Raw genomic sequence first — 22045 nt, 5'->3', positions numbered from 1 at the left:
AGAAATAGTATTAGACAAATTGTTTTAGAGAAATGGTATTAGAAAAATGGTATATATATATATACATATATATATATACATATATACATATATATATTTTTTATTCTATCTTTTATATATATAGAGAGAGAGAAAAATATATAGACAAAAATGCATATATAGAAAAAAAAATATATATATATAGAAAAATATATTTTTTATATATAAATATTTTTCTAGATATTTATATATATATAAAAGTTGATTTAAAAAATATATGTATATATATACCATTTTTTCTAATACCATTTTTAAATAATATTTGTTTCTAATAACATTTTTCTAATACCATTTTTTCTAATACCATTTTTCTAATACCATTTTTCTAATACAATTTTTCTAATACCATTTTTATAGCAAAAATATAAATATAGAAAATATATCTATATAAAAAATGTAAATGGTATTATAATATATATATATAGAAAAAATTGTATTAGAAAAAATGGTATTAGAAAAAATGGTATTAGAAAAAATGGTATTTGAAAAAATAGTATTAGAAAAATGGTATTTAAAATTGTATTAAAAAATAGTATTAGAAAAATGGTATTAGAAAAATCGTATTAAAAATTGTATTAAGAAAATAGTATAAGAAAAATTGTATTAAAAAAATGGTATTAAAAAATGGTATTAGAAGAAAAGTTATTAGAAAAATGGTATTAAAAAAATGGTATTAGAAAAATATTACTAGAAAAATAGTATTAGAAAAATAGTATTAGAAAAATAGTATAAAAAAATGGTATTAAAAAAATAGTATTAGGAAAAATGGTATTAGAAAAAATGGTATTAGAAAAATATTACTAGAAAAATAGTATTAGAAAAATAGTATTAGAAAAATAGTATAAAAAATGGTATTAAAAAAATAGTATTAGGAAAAATGGTATTAGAAAAATTGTTATTAGAAAAATGGTATTAGAAAAATGGTATTAGAAAAATTGTATTAAAAAAATAGTATTAGAAAAATGGTATTAGAACATTTTTCTAGTACTACTTTTTCCAATACAATTTTTTTCTAATACTATTTTTCTAATACCATTTTTCTAATACCATTTTTCAATAAGTGTATTAGAAGTTTTTTTGAAAAAATTGTATTTGAAAAATGGTATTAGAAAAACATGGTGTTAGAAAAATGTTATTAGTAAAAAAAGAATTAGAAAAATTGTATTAGAAAGAATAGTATTAGAAAAATGGTATTAGAAAATGGTATTAAAAAATAGTATTAGAAAAATGGTATTAGAAAAAATAGTATTCGAAAAAATTTCTAATACCATTTTTTCTAATACCATTTTTCTAATACCATTTTTACTAATACACTTTTTTTCGAATACACTTTTTTTCGAATACACTTTTTTTTTGGAAACAATTTTTCTAATAGTACCATAATACATATATACACATTTTACATATAAATATATGTACATTTTACATTTATAGAAAAATATATATATATAAAATATATATCTATATATATTTGTTCTATATATTTTTTTTTCTGTATATTTTTCTATATATATAAGTTGATTTAAAAATATATATATATACCATATATATGATATTTTTTCTAAAAGTATTTTTCCAATACAATTTTTTCTAGTAGTATTTTTCTAATACAATTTTTATAGAAAAAATATAAATATAGAAAAAAATATATATATATACATAAAAAAAATGGTATTAGAATGTATATATAGAAAAAATGGTATTAGAAAAAAATGTTATTAGAAAAATTGTATTTTAAAAACAGTATTAGAAAAATAGTATTAGAAAACTAGTATTAGAAACGATGGTATTAGAAAAAGTGGTATTAGAAAAATTGTATTAGAAAATGGAATTAGAAAAAATGGTATTAGAAAAAAATGGTATTAGAAAAATGTTATTCGAAAAAATGGTATTACAAAAATAGTATTAGAAAATTGTTATTAGAAAAATTGTTATTAGAAAAATGGTATTAAAAATTTATATTAATAAAATAGTATTAGAAAAATGTATATATATATGTATTAGAAAAAATGGTATTAGAAAAAATGTGATTAGAAAAATATTAATTTTCTATTAATGGCATTAGAAAAATATTATTAAAAAAATGGTGTTAGAAAAAATTGTATTTTGTTGTTGTTCCTTCTTATGAAACGGATTTTTAATTTAATTATAATTTGATTTTTAAATTTTAAATTATCAATCACATTACTTAATATATATATATATATATATATATATATATATATATATATATATATATATATATATATATATATATTAATAATTATTCCAGGTTAATATTTTCTAGAGGTGAAGCAATTAATAATGTTTTTATATTATACAAGAGTGCCCAATACTGAAGTATGGCGAAATATACATTTTATTTGCTTTATAATAAGCATTTATATGTCATTACACATTATGTTTTGGTCAGCCCGTTACAAGTAGCTAGAGATTGTTTCGGGCGATATTGTTTGTACAAAAGTGGAAAGGTCTCTAGTTACTCGTAACTGGTTGACCGAAACATGCACATGAATGTGTAGCGACAGATAAATGTTTATGCAAAATAAATAAAATGTTTATATTAGTGAAAGCACAGTTTTTTTTCCGATTCCGATACCGATTTCGATAACACCGAACGTTCCAATTTTTCCGATTTTTAATTCTGATTCCAATTACTCGTCCCAACACTAGTATATCTATAATATAAAGCTGAACGTCTGTGTGTGTGGCTGGTCACGAATAGGCTCCTATATGGTTGACTATTATAGAAAACTGATCACATATAATGATAGAACATGTATCGAGGCACAGGAATGGGTATGTTTGATCTGGCATAATATTGATTTATTAAAATTGTGGGGTCTGCGTACGCGCCTGGTCCACAAAGTATGGAAATAAAAAATTTGAAAATTAAAAAAAAAAACGTTTACAAGTGTGTTGCTATAGATGTACATAATAATACTTTGATAAGTATGTTTTAGTTTAAATAGGGATGGTATAATAAAATTGTGGGGTCTGCGTTCGCACCTACCCCCATAGAATGGAAATAGGCACAAACTTTAATAAAATTATAGGGTGTTCGCTCACGCTTGACCTCTATAGAATCGAAATATGTCACAAAGTTTAACAAGGTTTTTTTAATATAGATCCACAGAATATTGTGATAACTGTTTCAGTGTGAGCAGGTATGGTATAATAAATTATGTGGTTTATCTATTTTATTTTTACTTTCATCATATTTTACTTTGGTTTTGATGCCCCCAACTTCGAAGCTATCTCTTTACAACCCTTCCTTTTCATAACCTATGATACTTTCATAAATCAGAGTCCCTTTTCAACGACGGGTAGTTTTGCTAGTATATATATATATATATATATATATATATATATATATATATATATATATATATATATAGGGGATTTAAAAGTCACCCCTACTTTACAAACAGTGTAATATTATTTATGAGTCATTATTTTTACAAAAAAAATATGAGAACTATATACATAATGTGAGATTTTATTCAAAATTCAATTTGCCTTAATTTTTTCGAGTCGGTCGATAATCGTCTCAATTGGTCTTCCTAGAAACGCTTGTGGAATGGCAGAAATCACTTCTCTTAGTCGTCTTTCAAATTCTTCTAAAGTCGCTGACTTCTGAGAATCAACTTCTTCCTTTAAGCAAGCCTAAAGAAAAAAAAAAGTCGCATGGTGTTAAATCAGAGCTTCTAGCCCGCCATTCCTGTGAACCAGCCCACCTAATCATCTCCCAGGAAAGTAAGTGGCTGAATAAGCGCTAGCATTCCATAAGAGTTTTTATTAATCAATTTACCCGATTCCCCCCAATCACCCTGTATATCGTTATTTTACCTTCTTCTTCAGATTATGAACCTGCGGGCGCTGTTCGTGGCACTAGTTGTGGTCGCCGTCGCCTGGGTTGATTCTCATACGGTCGACTCAGACACGGAAAACTGGATTCGAACGCTCTTCGTCCAACCGAGAACGCTAAAAATGCGGCGCGAGCTCAGAGACACACCGCGCGAGAATTTGCAGAACTTCTTCCAGGCGATTAACATTCTTAAGAATGACAGGGTAGGCGTCACATCGCGGGACTTATATTACTTCGGTGGCGGTGGTGATGGGTTGAGGTCCTTGTAATGGGTTTGTTTGGTCTTGTCTATTCTATGTTGTGTCAATGGGTTTTACTGCGTATAACACAAACATGCAAATAAACGCTTTATTATTTTTTACATCTATAAAAGTTGGTTATAGAACTGCGGTGATGGGACTAAGACTGAAACTTGGTAGACAGTGTGGGACCTATTAGTTTAGAGACAATTTTTCATTCTGTCCAAGAGCAAAAGACTGTTGGTTGGTACAGCAGCCCAGATGTGACAACAGTACTCCATACGCAGGCTAATGGTAAATTGGTAGACGTATTAAAGTTGCGAGATAGTAGGAAAGTTGAAGATATCGAATATCAATATATCCGCATTTTTGTGCGAACATTTGTTAATGAAAAACCTGTATTTAAAGTGGATAGCGCGTTTGCTAACTGCCAATTAAAAACGACATGCGATCACGATTCAGAACGTTGCTTGCAATTGTTTTAAGATAATAGAAATGAATTTTTACGTTAGTGTACACAATGGAGGATCTATCATTTCACTAAGGAGTTAACTGAATGGACAGCAGCAAGTGAAAACCGTCAAAAACAACCAATGACATCAACATCAGCAGAAAATGTTTTCCTTCCATATTTTGAGATAAGCAAGATAGATTATCTTGTAGATACGAGGGGCGTGCAATAAGTAATGCCCTTGACCCACTTCCAGTTATCTGATCTAGCTGAAATTTTGCATGTGCAATGATTTATATCTCTACGGTTATGTCGCAAATTACAGCTCTGAACTAATTGTGGTTTCTGTTTTACAGGTGTTTGAACTGAGTCAGGTGTGAAATGGAGCCTGTCGAATGTCGAGCAGTGATCCGGTTTTTGTATTTGAAAGGACGCACACCACATGAGATTTTGATGAAATTAAAGAAACTTATGGTGATAATGTCTCATCATATGACCTTGTAAAACGCTGGCATCGTGAATTCAAATATGGCCGGAAGTCTGTGGAAACAGCTCCCAGACCTGGTCGTCCCCCTTCTGTCATTGATGAAGCATCTGTCCATCAAGTTGAGGCTGCCATTTTGGAAGATCGGCGCATTACTATTCACCAAATAGCCCAAGATGTCAAGATTAGTACAGGATCTGTGGAAACTATCATTCATGATCATTTGCATATGTCAGATGAATACCACAATTGCAGGAGCCTATTATGCTTCACTTTTGAGGAAATTAAGAGAAGCTATTAAAATCAAGAGGCAGAGCAAGATCAGCAAAGGTACCCTCCTCCTGCAGGACAACGCTCCGGTCCACAACTTGCATGTCGCCAGATCAGAAGCACGGGCGTGTGGTTATGAAATCCTTCGCCATCCTCCCTACTCTCCTGACCTTGCACCCTATGACTTTCATCTCTTCCCAGCCATGAAGTTGTTTTTGAAAGGAAAGCGTTTCCCAGATGATGCAGCCTTGATTTCTGAAGTCACGTCTTGGTTGGAAGACCAACCTGAGGTTTTCTACAAAAACGGTCTCCAGAGCTGCCTCAAACGATGGGAGAAATGCATAACTCTGGGTGGTTCCTATGTAGAGAAAGAATGATAGCTGTGCCAAGTTTCGTTGCTCTACTAATACGGGAAGTGGGTCAGGGGCATTACTTATTGCACGCCCCTCGTATATAGGATAATGGCAGATTTAAGAAGTTTTCCTATCTGGTAGAAGGCTATCTTTTTGCAGCAGCCTTGGCAATATCTACTATTCCATTTTATGTTGTTCCAGAATGTCAGAACCCTCGGAAAGAGTGCTATTTTGCTGCCGTAAAGGATGTCTATCTTATTATTATTAAACATGCGGAAACTATACCACATTACACTTTATTATCTTGTATTTGTATCAATATGAAAAACAATATGTATTCACGTTTCTGTCGTGCATCTTTTCAGAGTCTACTTCGTCATGGTAAAAATCACTTGCTCGGTGTAAATCCACTGAAACCCTTGTATTTGTCACAGAGTGATTTTTTGGCCTGCCTAAGTAGGCTCTGAAAAGAGGTACTACAGAAACATGTAGCCAATATGTCTGCATAAATAGAAAATACTATAAACATGCTCTATTTTTTCATAGAGTACTCTTTGATAAACACGGAAGGTTCGTTGGATTTACATGTACAGTTATTATAGCGGCACTGATGAGTTGTTATACAACGAAACAGTACTGTATGTCGATGACTACAAATATATTTTAAGCACCCCTCTTTGGGTAGAGCACTGTTGTAAATAATCTCACCCGCTACTTAATTGGCTGAGAAATGCGAAGCTCGATGTTTGTTTGTAAATGAGCAGTTTGAGCACTATAAAAGTGGTGGACGAATGTTTGTTTAAAATAGACATTTGCCGAGGTTATTCGCGAGCACCACTCCTGTGGGTCGATGAGTAGAACTACCGACTGTCAACGCGATGGTTCTAGGTTCAATCCTCGGCTTGGAAGAGGTGCTAGTCTAGCGGCGCTGATGAGTTGTGATACAACGAAACAGTATATATATATATATACATATACCTATGCATATATATATATATACATATACCTATGCATATATATATATATAGTTCAGAAATTGAAGTTTACATAATGACGAATTTATAAACTTTAAGAGGATATATAAATATTAACACTAGCATGTATATAAGAAAAACCTAACCTAATGAAAATGCACAGTATTCGAGATAGATCATCGGGATTTGAAGGAAGTTAAAATTTTTCAAATTGGAATTTGTGTTTCAAAACAAGGGATACACATTATTATTATTATTATTATTATTATTATTATTATTACACCCATTACATATATATAATGTGTGTATACATATAGTGTTATAGCGATCAAAAGGGAAATAACTCTAATGAAGAAAATTACAGTTATCGCCCTTTATAGATCCTGGAAAAGGACTGGAGAGTTCTATACAGAGAGAAAAAGCAACATGGCGGACATCGTTTGGACATTAAATATTGTCTGTAATTAATTTAATTTCTTCCATGAATAAATTGTATTTAACTTAAAATGAGCTTGTCTACTTATTATTTGTATTCCATTTCGACATCCCTCTTTCTCTGGACACAAAAAAAATGGCGACATGGATGAGATTGGATTAAATACTAAACCTCAAAAACAAAAAATTCATTTGATCAAAAAAAAAGACTGCATCGGAGAATTTCTTTTTCGCTCAAACGGAAAAAAATATTTTGCGCAATAATCTTTTGTGAACACACGAAAAAATACGATATTTTTTATAATAATTTTTTGTGTAAAATAAAAAATACTTTTTTCCAGAAAATTTATTTATTTATTTATTTATTTTGTGTGAACACACGAAAAAAATACAAACACACGGGAAGATAACATTTCTTTCTTTCTTTCTTTCTTGCAAACAAACAAAAAAAAGAAAGTTTTGTGCACAAAAGAAAATAAAAAAATTCTGGGATTATTTGCGTCATGTGTCCAAAATATTTGGAAAAAATATTGCGAAACTAGCAAGAAGAATTTTTAAAACTCAAAACAATTTAATAGAAAATTTAACGGCTCAATTTAACAAACAATTGATGGACACGCCGAAATAAATTCCTCTGGACACCATAGCAAGCACAATAACGGATTTTTCATTCAATCAGGATTTAAAATAAACCTTAACTGCCTGGTATGGCCGATGGACAGATACGTTTCAAAATGAGTTTGCATCCATGGATGAAGTATGGAAAGTACGTTCACTATTTCGTGAGCTGATCACAGCAGAATATGAATTATATTCAAATTACATCTTTCCGAGAAAAAACAGGAGATTTCACATTTGATGAAATGATGACGCAGTTATTAGACATTTTTGGTGGTTCAGCATCTTTATTTAATATCCGCTGCAATTGTTTGAAATTAAAGAAAAATTCTAAAGACGATTTTTTCAAATATGTTGGGATTGTTAATCTATAATTCGAAAACTTTGGCTGAAATCGCTGACAGAGGATCAATTCAAACGTCTCATTTTCATCGCAGGGTTAAATTTTCCAGAAGATGCATGCATTCGCACACGTCTACTGTCTATTGTTGGAAAAGATAAAGAAATAACGGTACAAATTCTGACCACAGAATCAATCTAAAACAAGACACAACAATGGTGCAACAACAAACCCCATCGGTTGTTAACATCAAATCGGCAGTGAAATCCCCGACTGGAAATAGAAATAAGCCGTCAATACCCTATTGGTCATGTGCAGAGATGTACTATGCTCATATTTTGCCCATTTAAAAGACACAAATGTCAACATTGTCCATGAATGACGCATTTTGTGGTAAAAATAACCGCAACACTTCCAGGATGAATACTGCACAGCCAAGAGATAAAAACCACAGAAAAACGCCTGGACATTTTCAGAAAGTCACATCGAGTTCAATTGTTGCCACTTTCAACGTAAATTGTGAAGCTCGGAGAAAATATATACTTGTTGAGCTAAACAACAAGCCAGTGAACTTTTAGTTTGATATCGCTTCGGATATTACTTTAATGTCACATCTAACAAGGGAGTTATTGAGAAAACCAACTCTTAAGAAGACAACTTGTGTTGTTTGTGGTGCATCGCGAAACAAAATCAAGGAACTGGTGAGTTAACATACAAAAAAAAAATCAGGTGCTTTGTTTCTGATGCATCAACCTTGAACTTCTTGATTTGGATTTTATTGAAGAACTTGATCTTTTCAATGTTCCCCTAAACTTATTTTTAAATTCTTTCCATATTAATGCTGCAGCAGATGCTAAAACACATTTTAAGAATATACTTAAAGCAAAGTTCCGCAATGTCTTTTCAAGAGGGACTTGGATGTTGTTCTAAAGTTAAAGCGACTTTAAAACTAAAGGCAGATGCAAAACCAGTCTTCGGACTAAAGCGCCTGATACTATACGTAGCCACAGTAGAAATAAATAGGGTCGTCTACAACAAGGAATAATCGAACTTACAAATTACTCATCCTTGGCAGCACCTATTGTGATTGGGAAAAAAGTTAACGGCAAAGTACGCCTATGTGTGGACTTCAGCGCAGGATTAAATGACAGACTGGACACACATCAGTATCCACTACCCGTACTGGAGGATCTGTTCTCAAAACTCAATGGTCGAACTTGTTTTGCAAAACTAGACCTCACAGATGCATATCTACAAATGGAAGCGGATGAAGATTCCAAAAATCTTCTCACTATCAACACCGACAAGGGATTATTTCATTTTAACCGCCTTCCATCTGGGTTCGTCAGATCCAGCAATATTCCAACTAACTATGATGCAATGCTCATACGATTGCCAGCAATTTCCGCCTACATTGATGATATTATCGTTACAGGCACATCCCAAGAGGAACTTATGCATCGTCTTACTTCCGTGCTGGATCGAATTCAACAATGTGGATTTCACTTAAGACAAGATAACTACAAATTCTTCCAAACTACCTTGTATTCATATTTGACAAAAATGGTCGAAGATCAGATCCGGCCAATATACAGACAATAAAGTACATGGCACCTCCAAAGGATGTTGCAACATTACGATCCTTTCTGGGCCTTGTAAGTCATTATGGTTCTTTCTAACCCAAATTACACAAGTTACGGGGACCTCGAAATAGTCTTTTACAGAAAGATACCAAATGGAATTGGTCAAGCATATGCAAAGAATCATTTGAGAAAAAAGTTATGGTCTATTGTTGACACACTACAAGCCATCATTAGACATTACTGTTGTGATGGATGCTTCAGACTATGACGTCGGAGCAATAATATCATATGTTTGTCCTGATGACAACGAAAAGTTATTGCACACGCAACAAAGTATAGTCAAATTAAGAAAGAAGTCCTAGCAATTATCTACACTGTAAAAAATCACAAAATGCTATGTGGCCATCATCTTACTCTGATCACAGACCAAAAGCGTTTATTAAGTAATTTTGGTTCCATGAAAAGAATTCCAGTTTATACAGCAAACCGCTTACAAAGATGGGCAACCATACTTTTAGATAGTGACTTTTCTATAAAGTACCGACCAAGCAATAAAATTGGCCAGGAAGATGCGTTATCGAGACTCATCTCTTCTCATCAAAAAGACACAGTCATCGTTGTTATATCTGTGGAACTTGAAGTTGTCTATGCGATTGTTTCTACAGTGAGATCGCTACCTGTCACTTCACAGATGATCCAGGACGCTACAGTCGCAGATCCATTATTACAGAAAGTTCGATGTTTTCCTCTCACAAGCTGGCCAAAAACATGCAGTTGACCGATGATAAGAACAAATTAAGTAAAAGATTCAAAATGACCGATCTTGGCAAAATATTCTGTTTTTTGGGGGATAGAATTTACTCAAAGGAAAGGACTTATTACAGTGAATCAATCGAGATACATTGACAAAATACTATTAAAATTTGGAATGGGAGAGTGCGAGAAACGCTCTACGCCGGTCGAAAATGATATTACTAAAAATATACACACAGAATTTGAAATAATAGATGATAAATTATACCGAGAAATCATAGGAAATCTTGAATATTTAATCACTGCGACGATACCCGACATATGCTATGCAGTAATAAAACTGTCACAAAAATTATCAAGATTGGCAATGAAGAATTTAAACAGAGCTAAATAAGTCCTGCGTTATTTAAAAGGAACTAAAGAACAGAAGTTAGTATTTAGAAAAGCAAAAAATCCCCTAAAATTAGAAGGATTTTCGGATTCAGATTGGGGAAACGACGAAGATCGAAAAAGTATATCTGGATATTGTTTCAGACTATCAGAAAATGGGCCTATTATTTCATGGAAATCTAAAAAGCAACAGATTGTATCTCTCTTTACGTGTGAAGTAGAATTTATCGCGATCACACACACGGCCCAGGAAGCACTCTACCTTAAAAATATTGTAACACCAAGATCGCTGGAAAAATGGTGGTATCCTTTTATCGATCCAGTAGATATCTCACTGCTGATGCAATTCTCTATCTATATAAGAGCCAGGTACGTCCAAGGATGGAGTACAGTTGCCACATCTGGGCAGGAGCTGCTAGAAAGGACTTATCCTGCATTGATAGAGTTCAAAATAGACTTCGTAGCCTCGTAGGAGATGTCCTCTTCCCTACAACCTCTTTCTCACAGAAGAGATGTTGCGAGTTTGTCTCTACTTTATCGTTATTTTCATGGCAAGTGCTCGACTAAGCTTCAGTCTATGCCCCCCCTCGCCAAACTTTCACAAGAAACACTCGTCTAGCTGAAAACACTATCAACAATTCCCCCACTCTTTATCTGTGCCTAAACCTAAACATAGATTCCATGAACAAAACTTCTTTCTTAGAACTGCACGAATCTGGAAATGTTACACTTTTCTTGCTTTCCAGCTTACTACAGTCTGATTGGCTTCAAGTCCAATGCAAACAAGTTCTTGATGGGCTGTTCCACTTAAGTTAACAAATTTACCGAATTTGCATTACTAACGATTATTATATTGTCCAATTGAATACTGTACACTCTTTAACCCTTTTTCAATTGGCACGTGGCTATATGTATTAGCGAAACATGGGCAGGTAATTGGAGGAACTTATAAAAAGTTGTGCAAAATGTCAACTAGTTGCGAAGTCTCCTTGGAAAACAACATGGTTTACTCCAGAAATGCCTTGGTCACGACTATACATGGCCTTTGCAGGATCAATTAATGGGTAACATTACTTAATATTGGTTGAAGCTTACAGTAAGTGGTCAGAAGTTTTCTAGATAAACCATACTACCTAAAATGAAACTGTAAAGAAACTGCAAGAAATTTTCAGCAGGTTGGGCATTCCTGAAATCTTAGTTTCTGATAATGGTACTGCATTTACTTTCTGACTTCTGTAAACAAAATAGTATTCAGCATCTCAGATCTCCACCTACTATCAAATGGCTTAGCCGAACTCTTTGTCGACACATTTAAGAAAGCGCTCTTGAAATTAAAATTGGAAAGAACTACTCGAGAGAGCATAGAAATATTTCTAAGAAGCTACAGAGCTACCCCAAATCCAAATTGCCCAAATGGAAAGCTTTATTGTAGTAGTAATTCTTCTAATGCACTCACCTCGCAAAGACAGAAAGTCTGTTCTGTTTACTGTCAATACACAGGAGCTGGGAGAAGAAGAAGAAGAAGAAGAAGAAGAAGAAGAAGAAGAAGAAGCGATAGGCGTGGTTGGTTTTATGGCGAGACTAACTGTTGTGGGAGATCTACACGCCCTTATAATCACTAAGATGGACTTGTCCATTAGCCATATAAGCAGCAAGTATAGACCGCTCAATGAGAGCTATCCGGGTGTCGTACAGAGACGACTCCCCACGGACTTACTAATCTTCCTGTATCACTAACCCTGTTCTGGATATAAATGTTCTTCGTATTCTCAACAGTCGTCGTGTTTTCCTACTTTCATCTTTCCCGACTCCACTACAATGTAACAAGGATGTAAAAAAAAAATTTTTTTTAAAGAACTCACGCGCAAAAACTTCAACTCTCCAGCTGTACGAAATAGTCATTTGCAAACTCTCTAAGTCACAACGTAAAATCTCAAAAGTTCAACGACGAAAAATTGCAATATAAAAAAGAAAAGTCTACACACGTAAATTTATCTGCTTAAAGAAATTGTAAGTGGGAATTTTTTTCATGCTTGCTAAAAAAGAAAGAAGAGTAAAAAAAGCAATCTCCATTTAATTTGCCGTAGAACGGGTCGACGCAATTGTTTATGCAAATTACATATGGACTTTATGTTGAAGATTTTTTTTCTCTGTTACAGAAATTTTGGGAAATGAATTCTTATTTTATGACAAAGTGGTTATTGTGACTGACTAGTTGTTTGTTTGAACTATACCAAGAGAGGAAAAAGAAAGAAGGCAGTGTGAAAAAGGCAAATATTCTTTTTACGGGCTGGGAAGCCATTTTTTGTTTTGATGACTTCAAAAAAGTTTTTCTTTTTTTTTTTTCTCGTCCAACCCATTTTTATTTTTTATTTTTTTTTTTGGCAACGGCCTGCACGCACACTGAAAGAAAATGATACCTTCTATTTTTTTTCACCTGTCAATTTTTTAAAGCACTTTAAAATAAAGACTCTTTTCGGTTGGTTAAACTTTTGCTCACCAGCGGAGTGAGGAAAATACTGCTCGCATAACGATATCTATTATTGAAAACTGGAACCTGGAACATTTTTTTTTAAAACCGTGACTTTGCTGAACACAAGTCCACTTGTATATTTTACATTGTATGTGTTATATCGTATATTTTACATTGTATGTGTAATATTGTATATTTTACATTGCATGTGTTATATCGTATATTTAACATTGCATGTGTAATATTGTATATTTTATATTGTATTGTATATTTCATGTTGTATATTGTATGGTGAATGCAGTATATTGTACTTTTTTTTCTCTACGATAAAACAAAAATCTGTCCCCATTTCTGAACTATTGGCATATCAGAGACAAAAGGAACACGTGTCAACGAGTAAATAAGTGTATGTAAAATTAGTCTATAATTTTTACACTTCTGCTACAGCTACTGAAGAGTATCCTAATCCATAAATTATAAGAGTTTTCCCTTGCTGTGACTTCCGTTTAAGTTACAAATACCCTTAAAAGAATAAAAAAAATTCTCTTCAAGAAAAGAAAATAAAGAGACACAATGGAAATGTGAAAGAGATGATAACACGTCTAATTGAATTTCAAATGGACCAGCAAAGAAGAGCTGACAATAGACTACAGCAAACAGAAGAAAGAATGATCCAAGTGCAAAAGAGAGCTGATGACAGACTTTTTGCATTGCAAACAGAGCAGAAAGAAAGAACTGAGGCACTACTCCAGGTTTTAATGAATAAGAATCAAGCTACAGAGAGCGATACAGCGTTTTCCCAGAGTGCGGTACTAAGTACAATAAATAATTTCACCTATTGTCCTGAAGAAAATCAAACATATGAAACGTATTTCAGACGGTATGAAGATCTGTACAATATCGACTGTGGAAATTGAGCAGACCAAAATAAAGTCCGTTTGTTACTCAGCAAATTAGAGGCTACGGAACACGACAAATTCGTCGACTATATTTTGCCACAAAAGACTATCGATCTGACGTTTACGGAAACCGTTAAACGACTAACTGAATTATTTAGTTCAAAATCGTCGCTGTTCCACAGACGGTGGACATGCTTGAACCTGACGAAAAAAGACGACGTGGACTACTTGACTTTCGTCTCGATTGTTAACAAACGCTGTGACGATTTTAAATTGTCAGAATTTAGTGCCGATGATTTCAAGTGCCTCATATTCGTCCAGGGGTTAACTTTGATAAGAGACTCTGAGATCCGTCGGAGAGTTTTATCAAAAACTGGAAAGTGAACCAGGCTTAACTGTACAAAAGCTGACGGAAGATTGCCAAAGAATCATTAGTATCAAGAAGGACTCAAAGGACATCGAAGAAGCTGGTATTGCACACATAAAGAACACACAGAGAAGAACTAAGGTGTACTTTCCCAAAAACAAAACGTAAACTAGACGCTATCTTCCATTTAGGCACGAGAGAAGCCTTTAACCCCTTGTTTTCGCTGCGAAAACTTGCATTGGTCAAAGGATTGCCTTTTTCGTACCAAAGAATGTTTTAATTGCAAAAAAACTAAGACACAAAAGCTCACACTGCAAATGACAGAAGAAAAGTAAAATTCGGGTTCAACAGACGAGAATGAATAAGAAAGAAGAAAATAACAGTCGAAAATACGTCTTAGTTAGAATTTTAAACAAGGACGTTAAATTACAGTTAGGCTCAGGGTCCGACTTATCGATAATAAATTTACAGACGTGGAGAAATTTAAATAGGCCGATTTTACATAAAACTTGCAAGTCAGCAAAAACGGTAACTGGAGAAAAAATAAATTTTGAAGGAGATTCTAGAAGTGTAAGCCATTTTGAGTTTCAGAACAGTTTCCGATGGTTCGTTGTTACACACAAGTCCAGAGAGGTGACTTGTTTGTAGTAGACAGTTCCACAGAGCAAAATATTCTTACCGTGTCGAGACGGAAAAAAACATGTGAAATTACTACAGAAAAGGTTTAATATTTATGGAGCAATTCTGGTTTTTGATTGGTTGGTAGCAGAACATGAATTACTTCGATTCGTCAGTTCCTTGCAGCATCGTTTATAAATAGAATCGTCCGGCTGTGTGGGATCATACCTCATTCTACGTCCAAAATATTGCAACAGAGAACTAACTACAAATGTCACTTTTAATGGTACAACTAAAAAACTTAAATTATTTGTGCTCAAGAACATAGAAAATTTATTTGGGACCGATTGGTTTCAGGAATTTAATCTGTGGAATGTACTGATCAACACCTTTTACCAAAAAGCAGAATCGTTTTCTACAGAAAAACAAGAACTTAAAGTGGATCTAAAAAAGCTTTTTCCTGATTTTTTTTCAGCGAGCTTGGGTAAATGTAGGAAAGCAACAGCCAAATTTGAACTGAAACTGAAATGCAGAACCAGTGTTCAGGATTCGCTTCGCTAGAGAAAATTATTGAGGAACTTGACAGACTAGTCAAGATCGGCATCTTATCAAAAGTGGAATTAAGCCAATGGGCAGCTCCTACCGTGTACGTTAAAAAAATCGAAGGAAATCCGCGTTTTCGCTGACTTTTCGACTGGGCTAAACGCCGTCTTGAAAGACTACCATTATCCACTGCCTAGTCCCAAGGAGATTTTCACAAAACTGAATGGAGGTAAGATATTCTCTAAAACCGATCTCAGTGAGGCTTATCTTCAGATTCCCGTTGAGGAAAATAGCTCAAAGCTACTTTGCATAAACACCCACAGGGGTTTATACAAATTTGAGAGACTAGCATTTGGAGTTAAGGTCGCTCCGGCGACTTTTCAAGAAATAATGGATACTATGCTAGACGGACTCGATTTCGCAACTGCATACTTGGACGATATAATTATCATCAGCAAATCCAAGGAACAACATAGAGAGCACATACTAAAAGTATTTTCACAGATACAGGATTTATCTATCTCTTACACATTACAATCCAAAATTAAGTATCATAGTTGCCAGCGACGCAAGCTCTCATGACATAGCCGCTTTATATTACACAGAATGCCGGATGGAAGCAAGAAACCAGTGGCACATGCATCACGCACGTTATTACCTTCGGAAAAACATTATTCACAGATCGAGAAGGAAGCCCTCGCAATAATATTCGCAGTAACAAAGTACCATCGTTATTTGCATGGAAGATTTTTTTTTAATTTGCAAACCGACCATAAACCGCTCCTAACTATCTTCGGATTGAAGAAAGGATTACCTGTGTATACAGCAAAGAGATTGCTGAGATGGGGTACGATCTTCCTTAATTATAACTTTAAGTTAGAACACCTACACTCACAAAAAATTGGTCATGCTGATGGATTGTCAATGCTAATTCCAAGTCAAAGCGAACCACTAGAAGACACTGTGATCGCTTCTTTAAAAAACGACAGCGAGATCAAGAATCTTATGTTTAACGTGATTAATGGAAAACATCGACAGATAGCGGACATTTTCTCCTTGTGTGACAACGTATTAGTATATAGTGAAAGGGTGGTTATACCCAAGACTTTACAGAAACGAATATTAAGATTTTCACGCAGGACATCCAGGGAAGAATAGGATGAAAAGCCTTATGCAGAGTTATGTATACTGGCCAAATATGGATTTGGACATCTCAAATTTGGCGGATTCTTGCAAGAGTTGTTCTTTAGCAGCTAAAGCATCACCAATCACCTACAAACCATGGCCAAAGACAGACCAACCTTCGTCGAGAATACATGTGGATTTCGCAGGACCAGTGGAGGATGTCTACTACTACGACTCAAAGTGAGAAAAAAAGTGAGGCTGAAGGACCCAGCAGTTTTCAAGCTATTTCGGCTTATAAATGGCAACCAAAGCATTTGATATCCGTCTCATTTCTTAATTTCATGTAATCTCACCTGCTAACACAGTGTCCGAATCGTTGGGATAGGTGGAACTGGTGTCTGAAATGTGTGGGGTTGACAATGTTGATACTCAGGTTAAGAGGTGGCGCGCTGTCCATATACCGGAGATTAACCCATGACTAAAGGGCGGTTGTGAAGCAAGTAAAACGATTCCACCTCGTAGCTTTTGCGCCGAGCTCTTTTGTGGCATATGATAATTTTGTCTCCCGTCGGTTGCGCCCGGGGGAAACTGTCGATGAATACTTGGGTGAACTGCAGAATCTTGCACGGTTGATAGAACAAACACCCTCTGATCGATGGCTCAGTTGCGTTTTCGTGTCAGGACTCCCCAGTTGTGAGGCAACAGTTGCGGGGATGTTCCAGAATGGAACGGATGGCCCTGGAGCAGATTCTTGCGAGTGCCCGGACTCTTATGACAGAGGAGGCAGAAGTTGAGGAACCCGTCGCTGCAGCAATCAAGAAACGCAGAATTCTTCCCTATGTACCTGTAGACCAACCTTCAACCCATGACCAGGATGCAGTTACAGTGCGGTGCCACAAGTGTTGAGGTCCCAATCATTTTGCCAGAGACTGCTGGCAGCCAGGGGGCAAAGAAGGCAGAGTGCTTCCAGAATATACTTTTATCGATGCAAGAAGCAATGACACATAAACTAGAAGAGGTGCTCCCCGTGATAAAGTTAAAGATCTACGCTGGAACAACCCTACTTTCGAGCGATGTCATAGAAGTGCCAAAAGGATTGCAGCCAGGAAACGATATACCATACCAAATGCAGTATATTGGTACAACGTTACGTCGAAGGATGACTTGTCCTCTGCTACAGTACCTACCAATACCGTTCATCGGTACTGCACACGGTTTAAAGGAATTGACGGAATAACGACACCGATAGACAATCAACAACAAACTGTCTACAAAACGGGTGATGTACTACAAAGTGTGGAGTGGGACGTGTGACTGGGAATGCCAGTATGCAAAATATATCGGTCCATGGAACGCCACGCCACATAAGAGACCTGCGACTTATATGTAGGACCGAGCCCATCAATGGCCTGCTCTGACATACCTTTTTGTGACCAGTAATGAGACGCTGGGTGAGCAGACGCCCAGCGTGGGTGAAGATGATGACATTCCAGATGAAGGCACCGTAAGTGTTGGTACTATTCTTGATAGACACAATGATTGTGCTGCCACGAAGAATCACAAGGCGCAAAAGACCCCCCCCGAGTGTTCCATGTGTGATCATAGGATCAGGGAGAAGTGTAGTAGTAATTCTTCTAATGCACTCACCTCCAAAAGACAGAAAGTCTGTTCTGATTGCTGTCAATGCAAAGGGGCTGAGAGAGAAAGAAGAAGCGGTGGGCGTGGTTGGTTTTATGGTAAAGAGGGCGAGACTAACCGCAAGAATTCCCGGGATTTGAGAGGAATAAAAGACCGAACTCGGACGGATGGGCGACTGTGCTTTTGCTCAAGCAGAGAAAACGGTGAGAGGAGAGGAAAGTATCTCCCTGAAAAAAGTTCCAGCTCAAAGTGAGAAAAAAAGTGAGGCTGAAGGACCCAGCAGTTTTCATCCATGCTAAAGTACTGAACAGAAAAATACGTTTACCAATGGATGCTGTTCGTCCATCATCAGATAATCTTCCGAAGAGAATAAAATGATGGAAAACTAATTCAATCGCCATCTTATATGTAAATTCCTACCAGGCAAACCTGTATTGGCAAAAGACTGTGCAATGGTACAGAAAAATGGGCACAAGGTCACGTGGTACGTCGTTCCGGTTATGTAATCTATGATGTTGATGTACAGTCATTTATTTGGGTCAGAGATGCAAATCATCTTCGTCACTGAGACCTTCTAAAGAGGCAATCAAATAACATAAGCATTCCATTAAATATTTTACTAGATACTTTTGAATTACCATCAAAGTGTTCAAGCAATACGCAGTAAACAAAGCAAGTTTGAGAAGAAAGGTCCAACGTGAAGGACGCAACGATAATGCAAATAAACTTCAACTTTACAAATAGACCTACATCAAATATTCTATAAGCACCATATTTCAAAGGGAAGGTGTTATAGCGATCAAAAGAGGGAATAACTCTAATAAAGATTAAAGATTAACAATTATCGCTTTTTATAGATCCTAGAAAAAGATTGAAGAGCTCTAGACAGAGAGAAAAGGCAAAATGGCAGACATCGCTTGGACATTCAATATGTAATTAATTTAATTTCTGACACGAATAAATTGTATTTAACTTAAACTGAGCTTTCTACTTATTATTTGGATTCCATAACTCTGACATTCCCATTTCTGTGGTAAGTGCATTAGAAGAAGTACAGATAGACTGTTTCGCTGTATCACACCTTTTCAGTGCCGCTAGACTAGCAACTACCTCAAGCCAGGATTGAAACTTGACCGCCTAGTTGGCTGCTACTAAAATGGCATTTGAACTTGCAATGATTAAAAATTTTCCAAACGCCTAAGCTCTATTTGGTAACACAGAAAAAAAAAAAAAAATATATATATATATATATATATATACATAAATATATAATGGATATAGGAGAAGATAACTGAAAGGAAACACATTAATTCAAAAATAACGGAACGATCCTAAACACTGCAAACCGATAAATTTCCTTCCGCCGCGTGGAATATTTTAACGACACAATTGAATGAACAAATCTACTTCTCCTTTAATAACCGAAGAGCAAAACGGATATCGGAAATCGACACGAGGAACACATGGCCTACTATACCTCGACCAAAAGATGCAGACAAAAATAGAAGAAAAAAAAAGAACGTACCATGACCTAGATCGTCTAGAAGAAAACCTAGGACAAAATCCGCCAAATGTGACGTCCAATGTAATCGATAAAACTATCACCTTTAAGAAAACGATGGAAACAGGAAGGCTGGAACTGATAGCTAGGGGGGGGGCAACACCTGACAATGAGACTCTATTACTAGGATAAATATGATGCTAGTCAGCATACTCAGACACAAAAGAAAAATGAGTCATCATATACATATGAACTGTCTGAGACTATTAGCAAAAGAAAAAGAACGAACTATAAAATCTAATATGTTTGCATGGAATTCGAAAAGTAAGAAAAGAAAAAGAAATCTAAAACAAAATAATGCGATGCATGCACTTGGCCAAGATGATAGTTTATGGAAATCGCTTCAGACAGAGCATGAAGCCACTTGATATAAGATGCTACCCCACATGTTGTGCGTCGTAGATTTCTTTTTCATCTTCATTCTTTACTTCTGCCCGTGTCGTCGTCTTGTTCACTGGCGATCGTCAATAGGGAGCGCACTAGTCCACAAGTATAAAAATAAAATAAAATTAAATTAAATTAAAATAAAAATAAAATAAAATTAAATTAAATTAAAATAAAAATAAAATAAAATAAAATAAAATAAAAATAAAATAAATACAAATAAAATAAAAATAAACTAAAATTAAATTAAATTAAAATTAAAATTAAATTAGATTAAAATAAAAATAAAATAAAATAATAAAATAAAATAGAAATAAAATAAAAATAAAATAAAAATAAAATAAAATAAACACTAACGTCGATGCTTCACATATATGTTGGGTGAACGATGTGTGTATGTCCTTATCAATCCTCTGCGTGCTAGGATGAACATCTACATCCTATCGAGGTTGAGTTCGTCTATTGCCGCCAGTTCATCTCCCCATCTCCGTCGAGAAACTCCGAGCAACCAACAGCCCTCGGTCATATCCAAAATTCAACAGCCTACCTCGGCGTTTAAGCCGCAATTAACTAAACGAACGACTGAACCCCCTGTCAAGTGTCGATCTTATTGTGTCGATCTTCAGTCATTTTGATATCGCCATTCGTCACACTCTTATTTAAACATTACCCTTACTTCTCTTTGTCTGTGTTAAGAACAATGTTCTATCCATTGTCTATTGATAAGTTTCTTTATTACTCGCTAAACCTACTTTCTTTTCTTTTGTCATCTATCCTGTTTTCCCTAGCCCCAGCACTCAACGACCCCAGTCGAACATAGCGTCACATAAGGGACTAAAACAAAACATTACTTCAAGGTCAAAAACTTGCCAACAATAAGTGTTAGATGAAATAGATTCTGAGCTAGAAAACAGCAATCTTTCCCTCTTTGTTAGAAACATCACTCATGGTATGTGAGGACTAAAGGGCAAAATAAGGGAAGACAGAGTTACGCGGCCAAAGATTCACTCTCTACACTCCATACAATAAAAAGAATAGCACGTTTAGTCAATTTACACCTGCCAAGTTCAATTTTTCTTTCAATCTTAAACCCTTAGCAACTATTTTTACCAGCTAAAAAGTCAGAAATCAACGGTTCTTTTTTTTTACATAGGCGTCACCACTTATCAAGGCCGATAGGCCACTCAAGGATAAGGCTTAAAGAGTGTAGAGTAGTCAAAAGGACAATATAGTAATCAATCTAATGGAAGTTCGGTAAATTTGTTAACTTAAGTGGAACGGCTCATCAGAAACTTGTTCACGTTGAAGACAACCATATTATAGACAGCTGGAAAGCAGGAAAACGGAAGACAATTTCACAGGCGTGCAGTTCTAAGAAAGAAGCTTTGATCATGGAATCTATGTTTAGGTTTAGGCACAGATAAAGAGTGATGCAATCATTTAACCCGCCTGGTGCCGCTCTGCGACCTTGCATCTCGGGGGAGATGCACTTTGAAAAAATGGAAACAGACAGACACACAAACGAAATGATTTTTATAAATTAGATTTAGAAGTATAGCTAAAATTATAAAGATAACGAAGTTATTTGAACGGAGGGAATTTTAACTTGAACTTTCTATAATGAAATATAGATACTAGTC

General features: G+C 34.9%; 1 protein-coding gene across 3 annotated transcripts in view; it reads left to right on the top strand.

The window, feature by feature from the left end:
- LOC145297583 (tyrosinase-like protein 2) overlaps window positions 1–22045 on the top strand; it is a 95251-nt gene that overhangs the window by 61000 nt on the left and 12206 nt on the right. For all 3 annotated transcript variants that reach the window (XM_080143625.1, XM_080143626.1, XM_080143627.1), the window contains exon 2: window positions 3901–4110. In XM_080143625.1, coding sequence (XP_079999751.1) covers window positions 3901–4110 — 210 coding nt within the window. The remainder of the gene's footprint in view (window positions 1–3900; window positions 4111–22045) is intronic.

This window comes from Euprymna scolopes, chromosome 18 (genome assembly GCF_053919585.1).
Source record: "Euprymna scolopes isolate OS-2025 chromosome 18, ASM5391958v1, whole genome shotgun sequence".
Lineage (NCBI taxonomy): Eukaryota > Metazoa > Mollusca > Cephalopoda > Sepiida > Sepiolidae > Euprymna > Euprymna scolopes.
The sequence above is the reverse complement of the archived record's forward strand: the minus strand, read 5'-3'. Positions and strand labels throughout refer to the sequence as shown.